The sequence below is a fragment of the Podarcis cretensis genome (genome assembly GCF_951804945.1).
Source record: "Podarcis cretensis genome assembly, chromosome: 5".
In the NCBI taxonomy this organism is placed as follows: domain Eukaryota; kingdom Metazoa; phylum Chordata; class Lepidosauria; order Squamata; family Lacertidae; genus Podarcis; species Podarcis cretensis.
Window position 1 is genome coordinate 3602453 of NC_137174.1, and position 17807 is coordinate 3620259.

At 43.0% G+C, this 17807-nt stretch overlaps 1 protein-coding gene across 4 annotated transcripts in view; it reads right to left on the reverse strand.

The window, feature by feature from the left end:
• The window catches only part of LOC307215724 (rho GTPase-activating protein 8-like), a 68555-nt gene that overhangs the window by 49756 nt on the left and 992 nt on the right, over positions 1 to 17807 (reverse strand). For 3 of the 4 annotated variants that reach the window (XM_079975353.1, XM_079975352.1, XM_079975350.1), the window contains exons 2-6: positions 6758 to 6862; positions 4247 to 4387; positions 2620 to 2707; positions 2170 to 2301; positions 392 to 478 (exon numbers count right to left, since the gene is read on the reverse strand). In XM_079975353.1, coding sequence (XP_079831479.1) covers positions 392 to 478; positions 2170 to 2301; positions 2620 to 2707; positions 4247 to 4387; positions 6758 to 6803 — 494 coding nt within the window. In that variant the 5' untranslated portion in view covers positions 6804 to 6862. Of the gene's footprint in view, positions 1 to 391; positions 479 to 2169; positions 2302 to 2619; positions 2708 to 4246; positions 4388 to 6757; positions 6863 to 17702; positions 17797 to 17807 lie in introns of those variants that run through there. The other variant, XM_079975351.1, reaches the window with a different exon arrangement.

Below are 17807 nucleotides of genomic sequence, written 5' to 3' on the forward strand. Positions count from 1 at the left end.
AGGAGTACTCTAGGATGCTGGGAAGTTAAGTCTTATGAACTCACTGAGATTTAGTCCATCAACACATGTTTAGGATCAGACAGCAAGTAACAGAGGAGAAAGTATCTGACATCAACAGAGTGAGCACAATGGAACAGAGTGGGAAGAGTGAGAACTCTGAACACAGTAGACAGCAAAGTTAGGAGGAAACATAAAATAAAATAATTTCACGTACTCATGCCTAGTCCTCATCACCCATAATATACCGGGTATTTCATTGGCAGGCTCCCCAAGTATTTTTACCTTGTGATTTCTATAACACAGATGTTTCTAGAAGTCCACTTAACAATAACAAAAAAGCAAACTACCCTTCAGCTAAGCACAAAATTGTCTTCAGCAAACCAATATGTACCTGATTAGAGGTTTAAAAATGTTCCAAATAATTTTTATGAAATTGGTTGGATGTACAATGTAGAGCGCTTTCAGATTTTTCTTATACCTGCAGAAAAGAAAATTAAATTGTTAGGAGACTTCTGAACGTTACATGCTGTAGTGGAGTGGAGCTGCAATTGAATGTGGGGGGAGTTTTTATTACTGGAACATTATACAGTATTCATTTCAAGTACATCTAATTCAGAGGAATTGAATGTAAAATGAAAAGAAGAAATGGTCAGTCCTGATGGAACTGAAGTAGGTGAAGATTATACAGCGATTACATTACAAACCAGTATCTGAATTGTTTTGTGGGTATAATAATGGTGGGGAAAATCTCTCTAAATGGAAAAAAAGTGTGTGGGAAATGGAGAAAGAAAAAAGGTAGCAAGAAGGGAGAAGCTCTTTAGAAATTCAAGAGATGGAAACCATTATTTGATTCCAATTTCTGTTATTCATTCATTAAAAAAGAAAGTTTCACACTGAAATGAATTTCCAACTTAATCATTTTCCTTTAAGTATTTTACTACGCATTCTTAAAGATACCCGGAATATGGCATTGACCATAATGATATATGATCAGCACAGCCCCTGGTGGAAGACCTTTCTCAAGGTCTCAAGACCTTTCTTTATAGTAACATGTTGGAGGCAGCCAGAGGAGCTCATTAGGATGCCCACACATCCATATGAGGAGCAAGTTTAACAAGTCCCTTCCTTGCCCTGCCCAGTGCTGCTACTATCTCCCAAAGTATTTTTAAACCAAGTTCATAGTAGTCACAGGGGTTGCTGGGTGGGCTAGGTGCACCCCCACCCTGAATATCCTTTGTTTTACCCCTCTTCTGTCTAGACCTGTCACTCCTGAGCTATGCAAGATGTACTGACAGTTGAGCTGCGGGTGGTTGGAGGCAGGAAAAATTAGGTTAAAACTGTTATTGATGTGGTGCTATGCCAATGCGAAAGATTTCCAGGACTTTGTAGCACTGCAAGGCAAATCGAAAGGAGTGAATACTCCTTTGTGCATTCTAAGTTCATGGTGGTCGGGATTCTAATAACAGGTGCAGATTGCCTTAGAGTTTGACCGATTTGCCAGGCATATGGAGCTTCCTGCTTGTTCACTACTTTTCTGCATGAGGACAGGGACAAACAGGCAAATTTCTTGCAGAAGTGAAAACATCACTATGGGATCCAGCAGCTTGCACTCCATCAACCCAGGGAGACTAAAGACAGCAATTCTCCCTCTCCTCGCAATGTTATTTCTATCCCATGCAACAATGAAGTCAGAATGCTTCTGATATGCCAAAAGCCTGGTAAATATTGTTAATCCGTTTTAAATCATGCCACCCTAATCATATAGGACAAAGTTCATCTAGATCAGTGTTTCCCAACCTTGGGCCTCCAGCTGTTTTTGGACTACAACTCCCATCATCCCTAGCTAGCAAGACCAGTGGTCAGGGATGATGGGAATTGTAGTTCAAAAACAGCTGGAGGCCCAAGGTTGGGAAACACTGATCTAGATCTCCTCCCTTCTGTGAATGAGTGTCACAGGCCTTTCTGCAAAGGCAGCTTAAGCTCTAGGTTATTGTGATGACAAAAATAGGAAGACCAAATATGTGCTATGATGTGCGCCAGGAAGGGGCGGGCAGGATGGAAATGAAATCAATTTTTAATTAAAAGTGGGAAAAACCTGGCCAAACGATGCCTTTATCATGGTGATTTTTTTTATTTTTATTTTAAAAAAGCATAATTTAGAAAACATACTTCCTGTCAAATTCTTTGTAGGCGCTTTGTAACCAACTCAGGGACGGTTTATTCTTACTGTTCAGTCCATAGTGGAAGTAGACCACTGTGTAATCATTTTCCACATACTGGTCCAGCGCATACTTTAAATATCTGGAATAAAAGCAGCATAGAACACACCAATAAATACACTGTATTTTCACTGTGGTTCTTTAGCTCTAAAGAAGAGAAGGAATATAGGTGCCCAATGGCCTGATACATACTATTTTCATGGTATGCTCAAGCCCAAACATTGAACATCCCCCATAGGACTTGCTAGTATTAAAAGCTTGTTCAGAGATCATTCAAATACAAAGAAAGATGAAGTGAATGATGCTCGATTTTATGGCTGACAATTGGAAAGCTATAATGGATGTAGCCCCCGCCCTGCCCTGCCTGTTGACACATGAGTGAAAATAAGAAAAGACTTACTCTAATAACCGTCTGTGATTAAGTTGATAGGAAGGAGGCAAACGGCAGCAACTGAAAGCAATCACTTTTCTCCCCAAATTATCATCACCTGGTAAACCAACAAGAGTTTAGTTATCAGGGTGATAATTTCACTCTAAATGCACATGTTTTAAATGCAAAGCTTTACATGCTGGAGGACAAACGTTTAACAGGAGGATATAAGATAAATTGAGAGTGGATCAGCAATTATTAAAAACAAGCTGTTGTGGGGAGCTACTTCTCCCCCACCTCCTCTCCCAAATAACATGCAGATAACCATGTTCACAAATGGGGCTTCTGGGCTGCACTGACACAAAACCACTTGTTGCTAGAGCTTCTGAATCTATTGATGGGCCCCTGCACTCCCAGCCTGGTTTGCTCCTCCTTTGGGGTGGGATGAGGAGAGGGAGAGAGGAGAAAAAAGGAAATGAAAGAAGTGAGAGGTGGTTTCTCCCAATGCCTGCCCTATAGGAGCAGGGGTGGGCATTTGGAGAGGATCCCTAACTTGTGGGGGGGGGGAGAGAGGCTAACAGGACAAACTGTGTTCAATAATCAATACAGGACACAGTATTTTACACTGAAATATGGGAAGATGCCGTATTATACAGGATGAGTGGCAACCCTACATCTGAATATCTGAGCAAGGGTTGATGAGCCAGTAAGATTGCTGACTTACACACACGTAAGCTGAGAAACCTTCAATAGGATCTTTAGCCCACTCCTCTGTGTGTGAACAACTTGAGATGCTCTCCTCTGTTTTCACACTTGCATAAGCCAAAATATATACATACATAAACACATGAGTGAACAGCTGAACCTCAAAATAAGGGAATGGTCCTGCCAAAGCTTCTCTCAGGACTCACACTGTGGGCAGGGATGCCGCACCAGAGTCACGCATGTCTCTTGGGAGAGATGCAGTGACTTGGGCACACACAGGCTCCGTGCTGCCCAAACAGTCTGCCCGCTGCCTCCCCCCCCCCCAGCTGTAGGGCGGCTGAGTAGGAGGAGGCAGGCAGACTCCAGAGGCCCCACCCCTATGGGCCCCACCCCTATGGGCAGCTCACCCTGCCCCTGGGTGCGCCGCCCCAGGCACCTGAGTGGCTTCCTCCGCCACTGACGGTGGGAAAGATGAGCCCTTTGTCTGTGCCTTATCATCACACGAGAAAAAGCTACACAAAGTGGGAAGATCCTTGGATATTGTTGCTGTTGTTAATTTGTATCCCACCTTTTCTCCAAAGTGTTCAGGGTTTGTTTTTCACACATTTCTCCCCTTCTCCATTTTATCATGACAACATCCCTGTGTGGTAGTTAGGCAAACAGACAGTGACTGGCCCAGGGCGACTCAGTGCGCTTCATGGCTGAGGGATTTGAAACCTGGTCTCCCAGTCCCAGTCCGACACTTGGATTGGAAGCAAGATGCCAGAGATCAGTCCGAGTGAGGGGCTGATCTGGTCACCCATTTGCTTCTCTTCTATTTGCAGGCTTCTATTTCTGCCCTAATCCTCCAAGGGACTGTATTTCTTTATTACAGGTTAAATAACTTAAAGCAGAAAAATTAAACGATTTGCAAATACAAAGAAGATGCCAAAGAGGTTTTCAGCAAACATACCTACAAGGTGAAGTATATTATGTCTGGCCACATCATAATATGGGTGTGTTGGGCTTATTTCAGCATCACCATTTGACACAGAAGCAAATGATACCTGGCTCCCTTCAAGTTCTGCATTTTCTGCCTCATCTTTCCTTAATTCTGAAGCAAAAAACATATTTAGGTACATTTACAAAAAAACAACAACCCAGTAACTCAGGACCAAATAATTAAAAAAAGAATACTGTTCTTTATTAATATATTCCAGTTATTCAGATGCCAAGTACTTCTAGATTCCTGTTTGCTGGCAAGCAAATCCATCTGGGCAGCTCACAACTGGGGCTTGAAGGCTGCCACTCTCCCTTGCTGGGGTTTCCAGTATTGACAGGTCTGTGACCACTGCTAGATGGTGAAATTGCCCACTCCCCCTTTAAAGCCATATAAGCCAATGACAATCACTGTGTTTTTATGGCAGTGAATTTCCAGTGATGGGTTTTTAATTTTGTCTATTTTACTTTTTTTAATTTATAAAATTTCTATACCGCCCTCATTTGAAGATCAAAGGGCAGTTTACAATACAAAACACAAAAATACATACAAGAATAACAAACAAAACCAATAACCCTCCCACACACAGTTATTTGTTTTTATTGAATCCGTGTTCATACAACAGTTATCCAAAATGCCTATGTATTTGTCATAACACGCTACTGTTTGATGTTGCGATAGCTCAGTCTGTAGTGCATGAGACTGGTGCATGAGTGCATGGTTTGATTCCATGTTGGACAGACGATTCCTGCATCGCAGGGAGGCTGATTAGATGACCCTTGTGGTGTCTTCCCACCCTGCAATTCTAAATCTATGATGCTTTGCATTGAATATGGCACTAATGAACCCGTGCTGATATGAACAGCTGAAGGGGGTGAAAGCTGTGAGATGTATCAGGAGTGGGGCAGGGGACAACTTCACTCTAGTAATGGGAACACATCCTTATTGAGATTTTCAAAATGTGTTCCTGGAGTTCCCTAGAAACTCATTAAGGATTTCTTCTCAATGAGAAGACTAGCTGCTCTGAAAAACAACAGTCTGCCACTGCCTGTCTCTGTACTGTGTGGCCACAGGAGAGAAATGGTGAACCCCAGAGTCCATGGCTCTGCAAACTGGCTACACCTGGTGTAGGAATCAACAGTGTGAGCAGAGTGGACTGGATATATTTTCTTAAGACAACAGCTTCCAATATATTTTCCCACAATGAGGGAAAACCTTCCTGGAGAGAGAAACCACTGAAAACTGCTCCTTTAACATAGCATTATAATAGGAATGTGTACAAATTAATGGAAAACATTGGTGTTACAGTTGTTACTGTGGAGATTTTCTGCATATCTGGTGAAGAAGCCCTCTAAAATTTTTTGGAAGGAGATGGTTAGCATTAACAGCACTAATGCTATTGGCACATCACATTTATCAGAAAGTTTAAAGAGCAGTGTAAAGATCCTGGATAACAAATTAATCATTAACTTTTAATTAATAATTCATATAATTATTAATACAGAAATAGTTAACTATAACAATGCCAATTTTCACATTGCATAAAGCAGAAGCCATTGCACTTATGTTAAAAGTGACATATTTTAATAGCAAGGAAGAAACAGTTTTATACAGACACTATTTTGTAAAGTTAAAATGTAAAAATGATCAGGCATTAACTCTAATGGAAATCTATTAATATTAAATATTAGCTTATGTCATTATTTATCAAAGTGAATAGGCAATGCTTTCTTAATGGACCAGTAAACACTGTTAGTATGTTTAAAAAGTAAGAATTATATTATTTCCGCGTCACATTAAGCATCCCTCTAGTCCAGCAGCCAACCAGATGCTTCTGGAAGTTCATGAGCAGGGTAAGGGGGTGATGGCAACCTGCTGTTATTTGTTTCAGGCATCCAAGCACTCAAAGGTATGCTGCTTCCAACTACAGAGGATTGTTCTTACATGCAATGATTTGTGTGCAATTTCCTCCCTTTTATGTATTAGTGGTGAGATACAATTTATGTTTTCTGAATAAACAGGGTTTTCAAAAGTCAAATTTCTATATTATTATATGTTAGAATTGATTCCCCCCCCCAAAAAAAATGATGGGCCCCCTAATGAGTTGGCCATATGGTTATGTTCATTGGAACATCTTCAAAAGATAACACACAATCAGGAGGTCTCTAGCCTCATTCAATACTTGTCTGTTTAGAGTAATGACTCCCATTTGTGCCACAATATGTGATGATAGCATTATTCCAATAGCCTAGAATTTCACTGGGAACACATGCCAATAATTCATTTAAACTGTGTGTATTAAACTAACCTTCAACCTTAATAGCTTTTGATAATAAGGTACATGCCAGTGCAGCAGTTGTAACTCAAAAATATTACACTATCCTGGCAAAAGTTATTCACTTAGGGAAGAATGTCTTCTAAATCATCTGGAAATATATAGAAGATACCACTTGATGGGCAGTAATAGATCTATCTATAGTTTACCTATTTCAGCTAACTTTTCAAAATCGATTTCTGACATGCCTTCCATATACAAAGCTATCCAATGCAGACAATGTTGTCTTCTAGTTCTTCAGTCCTTGATCAACCCTAGAAAAAACACGAAGATTATTAGAATCAGAGAGAAGTAGAAAAGCTTCACCAGAGCATATTTTTAGGGCTCAGTTCCAGAGACATCTTGTTGCAGCTGTGCTAGGCACTCAGCATTGCATGACCTTTCTGCAAGTTTCTCTTGTAATAAAAAGAAGGCACCTATCTGCTTATTTCTTATTAAATTCATCAAACACCTTTCCAAGAGTGGGCAGATCAGTATGGATCTTCAGGAAACTGTCTGAGTGAACTGCAGTGGATAAGCAACTGTTTCCAGCTCACAATGCTTTTAGCAGTGGTGATGAGAAAAAGCATTATTTCTCTCTCTCTCTCTCTCTCTCTCTCTCTCTCTGCTAAATTAGGCTGCTGGAAACTGGGGCAGGAGAAGAGAAGAGAAGAGTTGAGTTCTGGTGTTGCGAGGAAACTCCTGGGCTGACAATGGGCTCTGAAGCAACTTGTTCTTCCATTCTATGTCTCCCTTCCTGATCCACTTGGTGTAACTCAGAATTCTAGCGGGAAAACAAAATAGATTCTGCAATCCTAAAGTCTGCCCAGTCCTGATGTACATAAAAATACCATTAAAACCCTAAGCTGCAGCAAAAAGAGAGCAGGTATGGGAACAGCAGAAAAATCAAATATCTAAATCACAGCCCAAAGTGGACTTAAAACAAAAATGTTCTTGCTTGCCTCCTTGTAGTGGGATGACCAAGGCTAGGCAAATGGGAGGTTAGTTTTGGCTACCCACATGGCAATGGACTCCGGAAGAATCAGGAAGTGGGTCTTTTCCTCAGCACCAAATTGATGAAGGGAACGCAGTGGATGTAGCCTACCTTGATTTCAGCAAGGCATTTGACAAGGTGGCCCATGATATTCTTGTAAAGAAGCTGGTAAAATGCGGTCTTGACTGTGCTACCACTCAGTGCATTTGTAACTGGCTGACTGACCGAACCCAAAGGGTGCTCATCAATGGTTCCTCTTCATCCTGGAGAAGAGTGACTAGTGGGGTGCCACAGGGTTCTGTCTTGGGCCCGGTCTTATTCAACATCTTTATCAACGACTTGGATGATGGACTCAAGGGCATCCTGATCAAATTTGCAGATGACACCAAACTGGGAGGGGTGGCTAACACCCCAGAGGACAGGATCACACTTCAAAACGACCTTGACAGATTAGAGAACTGGGCCAAAACAAACAAGATAAATTTTAACAGGGAGAAATGTAAAGTATTGCACTTGGGCAAAAAAAATGAGAGGCACAAATACAAGATGGGTGACACCTGGCTTGAGAGCAGTACATGTGAAAAGGATCTTGGTTGACCACAAACTTGACATGAGCCAACAGTGTGACGCGGCAGCTAAAAAAGCCAATGCAATTCTGGGCTGCATCAATAGGAGTATAGCATCTAGATCAAGGGAAGTAATAGTGCCACTGTATTCTGCTCTGGTCAGACCTCACCTGGAGTACTGTGTCCAGTTCTGGGCACCACAGTTCAAGAAGGACACTGACAAACTGGAATGTGTCCAGAGGAGGGCAACCAAAATGGTCAAAGGCCTGGAAACGATGTCTTATGAGGAACGGCTAAGGGAGCTGGGCATGTTTAGCCTGGAGAAGAGGAGGTTAAGGGGTGATATGATAGCCATGTTCAAATATATAAAAGGATGTCACATAGAGGAGGGAGAAAGGTTGTTTTCTGCTGCTCCAGAGAAGCGGACACGGAGCAATGAATCCAAACTACAAGAAAGAAGATTCCACCTAAACATTAGGAAGAACTTCCTGACAGTAAGAGCTGTTTGACAGTGGAATTTGCTGCCAAGGAGTGTGGTGGAGTCTCCTTCTTTGGAGGTCTTTAAGCAGAGGCTTGACAACCATATGTCAGGAGTGCTCTGATGGTGTTTCCTGCTTGGCAGGGGGTTGGACTCGATGGCCCTTGTGGTCTCTTCCAACTCTATGATTCTATGATTCTATGACCCTGTGTGAGTAAAAAGCAACAGGCAGATAGGCAGGCAGAAGCTCTTGGGAGGCAGAGCCCCCTTTCTGAATAACTGCCCCCCCCCACTCTGCCCCACCAAAGGTCTAGGTAAGCAAATCCTTCAGCCTAAGTTTATTTCCAGGATTTTCTAAACAGTGCCAGAATGCCCCTGCAAAAAAATCAGAAACAAGTTAAAACACGAAGGGAGATGGGATCATGAAAAGAGAACATCTGGCCAGTTTTCAGCATATTGTTCCTGAGGGGCTCCAATTAGAAAGTTTCCATTTACAAGAAAAAAATTCCTGTAGCACCCTAGGAAATTAATTTACCCCTGACCATAGCATTCTCTGTTCCTAAGAGATAACATAATCTCCTTAATAGCATTTGACGCCAAGTATTACTGTTTATAGTGAACTGCCAGAATTAACTCTTCCTCAATGCCTAATGAAGGGAAATGTTCCACAATAAAAATTTGGAAACCTTCTACAATAAACCCCAATTTGTATCATTCATGAGTACTACCTTTTGACAGCCTTGAAAGATTGTTGCCATGTAGGCATTAAAAAAAAATGAAACTGCAAACACAACAGTTAAAAAAATAAAAGAACATGCATCAATGGATAGATGGAACAAAGCCAAAGGATTCCTTGCAATGTTTGTTAACTCTTTGATGCTTTCCCTTTGTTCCTCTGGCTGTCAGCTACACCTCTTATTTAAATGTAAAGCAGAAAGCTATTGATCTGGGTCTTTAAAAGGGAGGAAGATCCCTATCTCCACACGCATCTGCCCTCCACCAATAACTCTTTGTTTCTTCTGAGATGCAACATGAAATATCAGGTTACTTTAATATGCAAAGTACATTTTGCATTCTTTAACATCTTGAGAGAAGCTAAAGTTTCAGAGAACTTTTTTTAAAAGATAAAAATATCAATATTAAATTAAACCTGCATGCTTACTATAGGGTACCAAGAAAAATAAAATGCAGCCAGTAACAGTTGGGAGAGAGAAAAAGAGCTTGCATATCATTTTTATGAATTCTCTAATTAATGTCTAGGTTTCCCGTGCTGTGATCTTCTGGCCCCCGTGGCAGTTTATTTCCTGAGGAAAAATCCAAAAAATATCTCAACAACATCAATCCTAAAAAAGTTCAACAACTTCAATCCTAAAAAAAGGTTAACAACTTGGGTCAGCCCCTTTCACTTCAGCAAATCTGGCCCTCTTTGAAAAAGGTTTGGACACCAGTGCTCTAGATCTCCCACTCAAAGGTTAGGCAGAGAAGAGAGAAAGACAGCTCTGCGAGATTTCTCCCTGCCCCATGGAAACCTCTGTGACACTTGCCTCGCTGGCACTGGAGCTCTGGCATCAGTCATCCCTGTAACCTCACTTCTCACACTGAGGGAACACCCAGAAGGCTCTCGGAGCTGGACCTCAGAGTCTGGGCTCAGTGACATGCTCCTTTAGGTATGCAGGGCCGAAGCCGTTTGGGGTGTTAAAGGTCAGCACCAGCATTTTGAATTGTGCTTGGATTGTACTGGGAGCCAGTGAAGATCCTTTGTTATATGGTCCCAGCGGTGCTCAGTACCAATTCCGGCTTAGTTGTAGTTTCCGGGTCACCTTCAAAGGTAGCCCCACGTAGAGCGCATTGCAGTAGTCCAAGCGGGAGATAACCAGAGCATGAACCACTCTGGCGACACAGAGCACAGGCAGGTAGGGTCTCAGCCTGCGAACCAGATAGAACTGGTAGACAGCTGCCCTGGACCTGTGCCTCCATGGACAGCTGTGAGTCCAAAATGACTCCCAGGCTGAGCACCTGTTCCTTCAGAGGCACAGTTGCCCCATTCAGGACCAGGGAGTCCTCCACACTGGCCCACCCACTGTTCCCTCAAGTTTCTGAGGTGTGCAACCAGGTGCCCCCATGACAGGCTTCCTCATCGAGGCTGGAGCTGCGGGGAACCAAGCCATGCCTGGGCCTTCGAGGCTGGCACCGTGCTTCTCTCTCCTTGGGGTCAGCAAAGGGACGCATACCCCTGGGCCAGTTGAGAGGGAGGGAGGGAGGGAGGGAGAGCTCAAGTGACCGCCATTTTATGCAGACTCCTGCCATATTCTCAGGACACGCTGAGGGAGCAGAGAAGGGGCAGCTCTGCAACTCCGCACCCCTGCACCATCCTCCACGCCAGAGCCCTTTTGCGCATCATTCATCATCCCTCCCCTGGCGCCACCAGCCAGTCACCCCCTACACAGGTCAGCAGGCACCGCGGCTCCCCAGGCTGTGTGGGAAAGGGAGGAGAGAGAGAGAGAGAGAGAGAGAGAGAGAGAGAGAGAGAGAGAGAGAGAGAGTCAGTCAGGGGGGCAAAGAAGGGACCCTAAGAGAAGGTTCTCCTGAGTAGAAGGGAGCAGGCAGGGAGAAATAGGGGGAGAGTGGGAGGCTGCCTGGTGCCTAGCTGGTTCTTGCGGGGTGGGAGCTTGGATCAAAAAAAGAGGCAGATGGCAGCGGGCAGCAAGAAGCTGGCAGGGTGCTTCTCCTGGCCATTCACCACTCTGCACGGCAGGTCTCCTAGTCCCATGGAGTAGAGGAAAGCAAGGAGAGAACCCATAACTCGTGCAGCCATGCTCGCTGCCGGCCCTCTCCTGCTAGGGGCTCAAGCTGCCTCATTGTCCATGTGGCAGTGCCATTCATTGGCCACGAGACACCGCCAGGGTGGGGTGGGACAAGTTGAGGAGGAAGAGAGGAAGGAGCAGGGCAGCCGCCAATGCCAATGTGGCCGCCCAGTGTGTGCCTCTACCCCAGCTGCCTAGTCCAACACTTGCCCCACCCTGGCAGCCAGCAACCCACATTATACCCCTGATGCATAGGCGTAGTCAAGGGGGGGGCAGGGGGCAACTCCCCTCCCCCAGATCAAGTAAAATAGAAATAACTAACTGACCAATCATGTTACTTCTGCCCCCCCAACCAAAGTCCTGCCCCCCCATGCCCATGCCCTGATGCCAGGTGTGGGTTGGGCATGGATCCCAGGGGACAAAGCAAGGTGTAGCCTCCTCAGTCCTCTGGTACACCCTCCCCTTGGAGGCTGGTTATTTTCCCTCTGGGTGGGGCTGATGGCAGCTATAGTTCAACATCTGGAGGACACCAGGTTTTGAAGGCATATGTACCAATTGCTTCAACGTCCTATTGATTTAAATGAAGAGTTAACTATATGCTTACATTTCTTCTATTGAAATCAGTGAGATTTAAGTGCTTATCTTTGACTTTTGAGGACCCTTTATTATTATTTTAAAAGCAGAAATTTCACATTACACCAGAGAAAGATAGCAGGTTTCTTTCCTTTTTTAAAAAAAATTATGTTCTTTAAAAGCATCATGTTAGATATTTTGTGGATTCTAAGCTTTGGCTTTTGGTGATAAGATACAGGACAGAGAGGGGCACACAGAAAGGTTAATTTCTGAGATGGACTGAGATGCAGCCTTGGGAAAGTCAGGATGAAAGCAAGACAGACGAGCTTTTGTGTGCTATCATTCCAGGTTACACACTGATCAGACAGAGCAGATATTTTGGAAACCAATTTTCTCCCAGTCTCATTCATTCAACATTTGAGGAGAGAGAGAGAGAGAGAGAGAGAGAGAGAGAGAGAGAATATGTTGTTTTATTTTCAAGAAATATATACTATCCAGAGCCAAGGAAGAAATCTAGCTTGGGCATTGATATTTCAGAGTTTAAACTCAAGCAATTACAGACACCATCCTGGAATGCTTTCTAAATTATTCTATGCTGAAACAAGAGCTTCTTAAAGTTACATTAATATCCCTCCAGGATGGTGTACACCTAGAGACACATTTTCCTTAATGCTTGAGGTAGAGGACACATACTGTAAGAGTGTGAAGCTAATGTACCACAGTGTCCCAATGCAAGCACATTCTAAAGCATGGGTAGGCAAACTAAGGCCCAGGGGCCGGATCCAGCCTAATTGGCTTCTCAATCCGGCCCACAGATGGTCCGGGAATCAGCGTGTTTTTACCTGAGTAGAATGTGTGGTTTTACTTAAAATGCATCTCTGGGTTCTTAGTGGGGCCTGCCTGGTGTTTTGACATGAGTAGAATGTGTGCTTGTTTTGAAAGTGCACCTCTGGGTTATTTGTGGGGCATAGGAATTTGTTCATTTTTTTTTCTCAAAATATAGTCCGGCCCCACCCACAAGGTCTGAGGGACAGTGGCCCCCTGCAGAAAAAGTTTGCTGACCCCTGCTAAAGTCATATCATATTATTGTTGTTGTTATTATTACTATTATTCCAAAGTTTAAAATGGAAAGATTGGGGGACGGCATCATGGTATCACAACAAATGACCAATAGGAACAGCCAATTAAAAAAAACACCAAATTTAGTCACTGCTCACAGGCTATATACTTTTTTATTATTTGTTCTTATTCCTCATTTCTGCTGACATAGTCTTTTATGCTACAAACTGTGATTTTATAATATTAGTTTATGTGGACCACACAGAAAACAATAGTACTGAGCAGTCTTATATAAATAGAGTAAATAAATAATAAAATAAACCATGTATTGTATTAAAATGGAATATGTGAAGTGGTCTTCATAGAGAAAAACGACAGTTCAAAGATTTTCAGGGAAGACCAAGGTGATGGCATTAACTCTCCCAAGGGCTCCTCAAAGCATCCTAATAAAGGGTGGGGGGGAAGGTGAGGGAGAGAAAGGAGTTGGGGAAAGTGTTCGGCAACTCATTCTATCAACTGTTTACTCCCTGGTTCAGACTGGGAGACGCCTCCTACTTTACCCTCTGATGCACTTTGAAAAGTAAGAGAGCTGCAGGCTACCATTTCAGTTGTTCTGTCATGTTGTCATGTGTCTCCTAATGGTGCAGCAATGAAACTGCTAGCACCTTTGCAAAGCTAAGCAGGGTCCAGAATCGTTTCAAATTGGATGGGATTCCTGCACCGCAGAGGATTAGATTAGACGTCCCTTGAGGTCCTTTCCAACACTATGAATCTAGTTCAGCTCACAAAAGTTAGCAGTCATTTTTGGCACACAGACACTCCAGCAACTTTCAAAACCATCTCTGCCTTGTCATCTAGAAGCAAATTTATTTGCCACAGGCAACCAGGATAGTAGTTACTGGTACTACCTAGCCTGCTCTATTCTAGTTTGAGTCTGCAGAGTTGTGGATAAAAACAGTTGCCTCTTCACACTTCTGAAAGGTGATCCCTCCTGGTCACAAGACCAAGTATCAGTGCCACTTTTATTTTACTAAGTTTTTGGGTCATGTGAATGGGCTCTTAAATAAGTCTAAATGGTGGCTGGATTACAGCCAGAGCTTGGCATAAAACAGACAGCAAAATCTTATATTTGCTTGAAGCAGTGCATGTGTTTATTGGGTAAGGATGATTAGCTGTTAATCACAATAAACATTAATGATCAACCGTTTTATGAAATCTGCTTTCTATTAAATTAACTAACTGTAAAAGGAAGCAACAACAAAGAATTATGCTAGGCTAAATCCACACTCAAGCAGAGATTATATCCCAAGAGTATAATGCTTTGGATCTTAGACTGAAATATATTTTAAGATGGCAGCTTTAATTGAATTAAGCTGGCAAGCTAGTGGACAACAGTCTGGAGTGTAGTAACTACATATTTTTAACTGCAAGAATGATCCACAGGGAATCATTCAGCTCAAATAAATTAGCTCTTCATATAGAATATTAATATATTAAATAACACAGGCTCGAGTTTCTTAAGCATAGCACACAATAGCAGCAAAGAAACACAGAGCAAATGAGACAACAATGGCAATCGGCACATTGAAACAATGCGGATTCCCACATCAACAAGGACATGGAGAGGTTCATCCAGTTCCCAGTGCACCCTATGGGATGAATTACATGTGGGTGGGAACAGGCACCTTGGTCCAGGGCTACAAATTACCCACAACATAGTGTGACTACAGCTAGATCGAGACCCTTACCTTTATTTCAATCAAGTGCTGTTTAAAATGGTAAAATGATTCTAAAATTGTGAAAAGACCTTCATGCAGCTTGCCTGCTCAGGAAAGGAACCAAAGAGAGCCAGTGTGCAAAGTCACAGTGTTTCCTCTGGGTTTCCTATGACCTTCACCAAGCTATGCAGATAGAAAATCTAAGTACCAAAATGGAAGAAGTGAACTGAAGCAGAAACACACAACCCAACCCTAACCAAGAAGAAACTGGTACTGATCTTAACAGGACTTCAAGTATGTGTAGGAATCTAGTTTTAATGAGATAACAAACACAATAAAACTTCAACCGGCTGTTCAGTCAAAAAGCAGGAAATGTTTGTCAGCACCACACAGGCACCATGTAAAACTGTTGTGTTGCAGAGAACAGGGAAGAAAACGCAAACACAGTGGAGTCACTCTTTTAGTAAAACTGAAGTAAAGGGTACAAAATAAGCATGCTCGTAAGCATGAGGAGAGAGCAGGAGGGTACTTGCCCTCCAAATCTCCTCTGGGGTGTCAGCTACCCAAGGACATTTTTAATCTGCTTTCTTTCCAAGTCCTTGGAGGAAATCCTGCTGGACAGGTAGAGGGTGTGTGTGTGTGTGTGTGTGTGTGAGAGATCAGCATACATGATTAGAGGTTAAGCACATCCCTTGCACACACCCCTTGTACTTCCTATGTCAATACCCACTCCACCCTTGCAGTTGTCTGATGTGCACATACCTCCCACTGTCACTCCTTCCCTCTCCTTCATCTTACACAGTACAGGAGATGAAGGTTTGAGAATACCTTATTTGCTCCATTAATTATGAAAAATCTAAAATTTTAGTTTTCGAAAGAAGCTTCTCCCGGTCTAAATGGGTGCTGGATGGCCATAACCTTGAACAGATCAAATACTTCAGTTATCTAGGGCTCACACTCCATCATACAGGATCTTGGAAGCACCACTGGCAAACCTCCCTTCAAAAGTTGGAGATCACAAAGCTAGCCATACTCAGATTCTTTTTCACAAAGGGCAGCAAATACGTTCCAGCAGCCTTAAGGGTTTTCAACGCAAAACCCGTTTCCCAACTCCTGTACGCTGCAAATGTCTGGCATAATGGGGACCTGCCAAAGCTTTCAGGCAAAATTTCTACAATCCCTGCTCCAGGTACCCAACTGTGTCCCCAACTCCATACTTCTGTTGAAAGCTGGTGAATGCCCAATTTCAACTAAAGCATGGTGGGCTGCCCTAAAACATTGGCTCAGGATTTCAGTGTTTGATCTAGGGAAGGGTTTGTACCAACACCTGACCAATGAGGAATTTGTCAGCAAATGGCAGAAAACCATGGCTAAAAAAGCCACCTCTATTGGTCTGTCTCCCCCCCAACTGTATTAGCTGGGTTATGAAGGTGCCCAAAAGATGTTATAGCAAAGATTATGGGATAATGCACACAGTGACTTGCGATCTCAATCACACGCAGTCTGTAGTCCGCTGGCAGTAGGAGTACAATATGGGCATGTCTTTAAGTTAACATCTTTAAAACCTGACAGTACCAAACTATTGAAGGCTTTTCACCAAAGCCAGACTAAATGTCTTTCCTTCTGCAGTGTTGGATGGCAGGTGGAGAGGAGTTCCCTGCCAGGACAGACTTTGCTCGTGTGCTCAAGACATCGATTCCATAAAACATATTTTGTTGCACTGTACAAATTATGAGCAAGCCAGGGCTGAACTGATAATACCCTCGCTGGTACCTTTCCCGGGAAAATCAGAGGCTCACTATGTCAGGTTCCTATTGGAAGACCAGACAAACGCTAGAACATTAGCAGTGGCAAAGTTTTTATCGGTGGTTGCAAGAACCAGTGATCCCTATATTCTGAACAAAATGCTTGTTTAACCTGGAGGTAGGCTGTATGAATTGTGTATTGCTTTGTAACGATTTGTTGGGTCTCTGGACCGTAATAAAGATTGTTGTTGTTGTTGTATTTGCTCAGGTAACATATAATTATTTTCTCAGTGCCAAGCTAAATGATAAATATGTGTATGCATTCAGATGTCTTGTTTTTACTTTGAAAACAATAGCTTGGGGATAACCCAGACTGGGACCATGGTAGGCAAGAAGGAAGGGTTTAACCTTCTTTACCTATAGCACAGTAAAAGCACCCCCCTGAGCTGCTGCTTTTCCTGGGAGAGAAGCAGGTACAACACACCTATGCTATATTCAGCTATATCTCACCTAAAGCTAAACTGAGTAGGCTGTTCAGTGTTTATAGGCCTTGAGGTTGTTGCAGGAGGACAAAGTCTTACCTTTCAAAGTGTCCTTCCTCCTCTTATTCTCAACCCCTTTTTGCCTGCCTAGAACCCTCCTTGACAGGCTCTCCAGTTAGTATCACCACCTACATGGTTCTCCCAAGCAACTCCAAATACCAGTTCACACTGCATGTGATTCCTCATGTGTTTTGTTTACCATATCACACAAGCAGCACCTGGCCTCCTGGGATGTATGTTTCTTGTGTGGTAAGGAAATCGTGACATCAGAGGAACTAGAAGCCTTTCAATGTATCGAACTGGTACACAGCAAACACTGAGGTAGTAACATTGGTGGACTTGGGGCTTTAAAATTTCAGCAGTGCCCTGTGCAATGCCAAAATGTGGCGCATGCCCTACCTCTTGCCTTCAATTACTCACCACTGCACAAACTGAACATATTTAGACAGAAATCTTGCATGTCAATGGGACTTATTTGCAAGTAAATTTGGAAGTAAGTCATGTTGAACTCAGTGGGACTTGCTTCTAAGTAAACTTGCATTACAGACAAATTCAGACACTGAGGGAAACACCACTTTGCAGTTTACCACAACCAAAGAATAAATTTGCAGTCTTACAACCCTGATTAGTAGTTACCTGGAAGTGAAGTGCCATTAACTTTGATGCTCCTTGCTTCTGAGTACCTTGAGGGCTGCTTACTCTGAAATAACTCCCAAGTAAGTTCAACAGGGCTTATTCTGA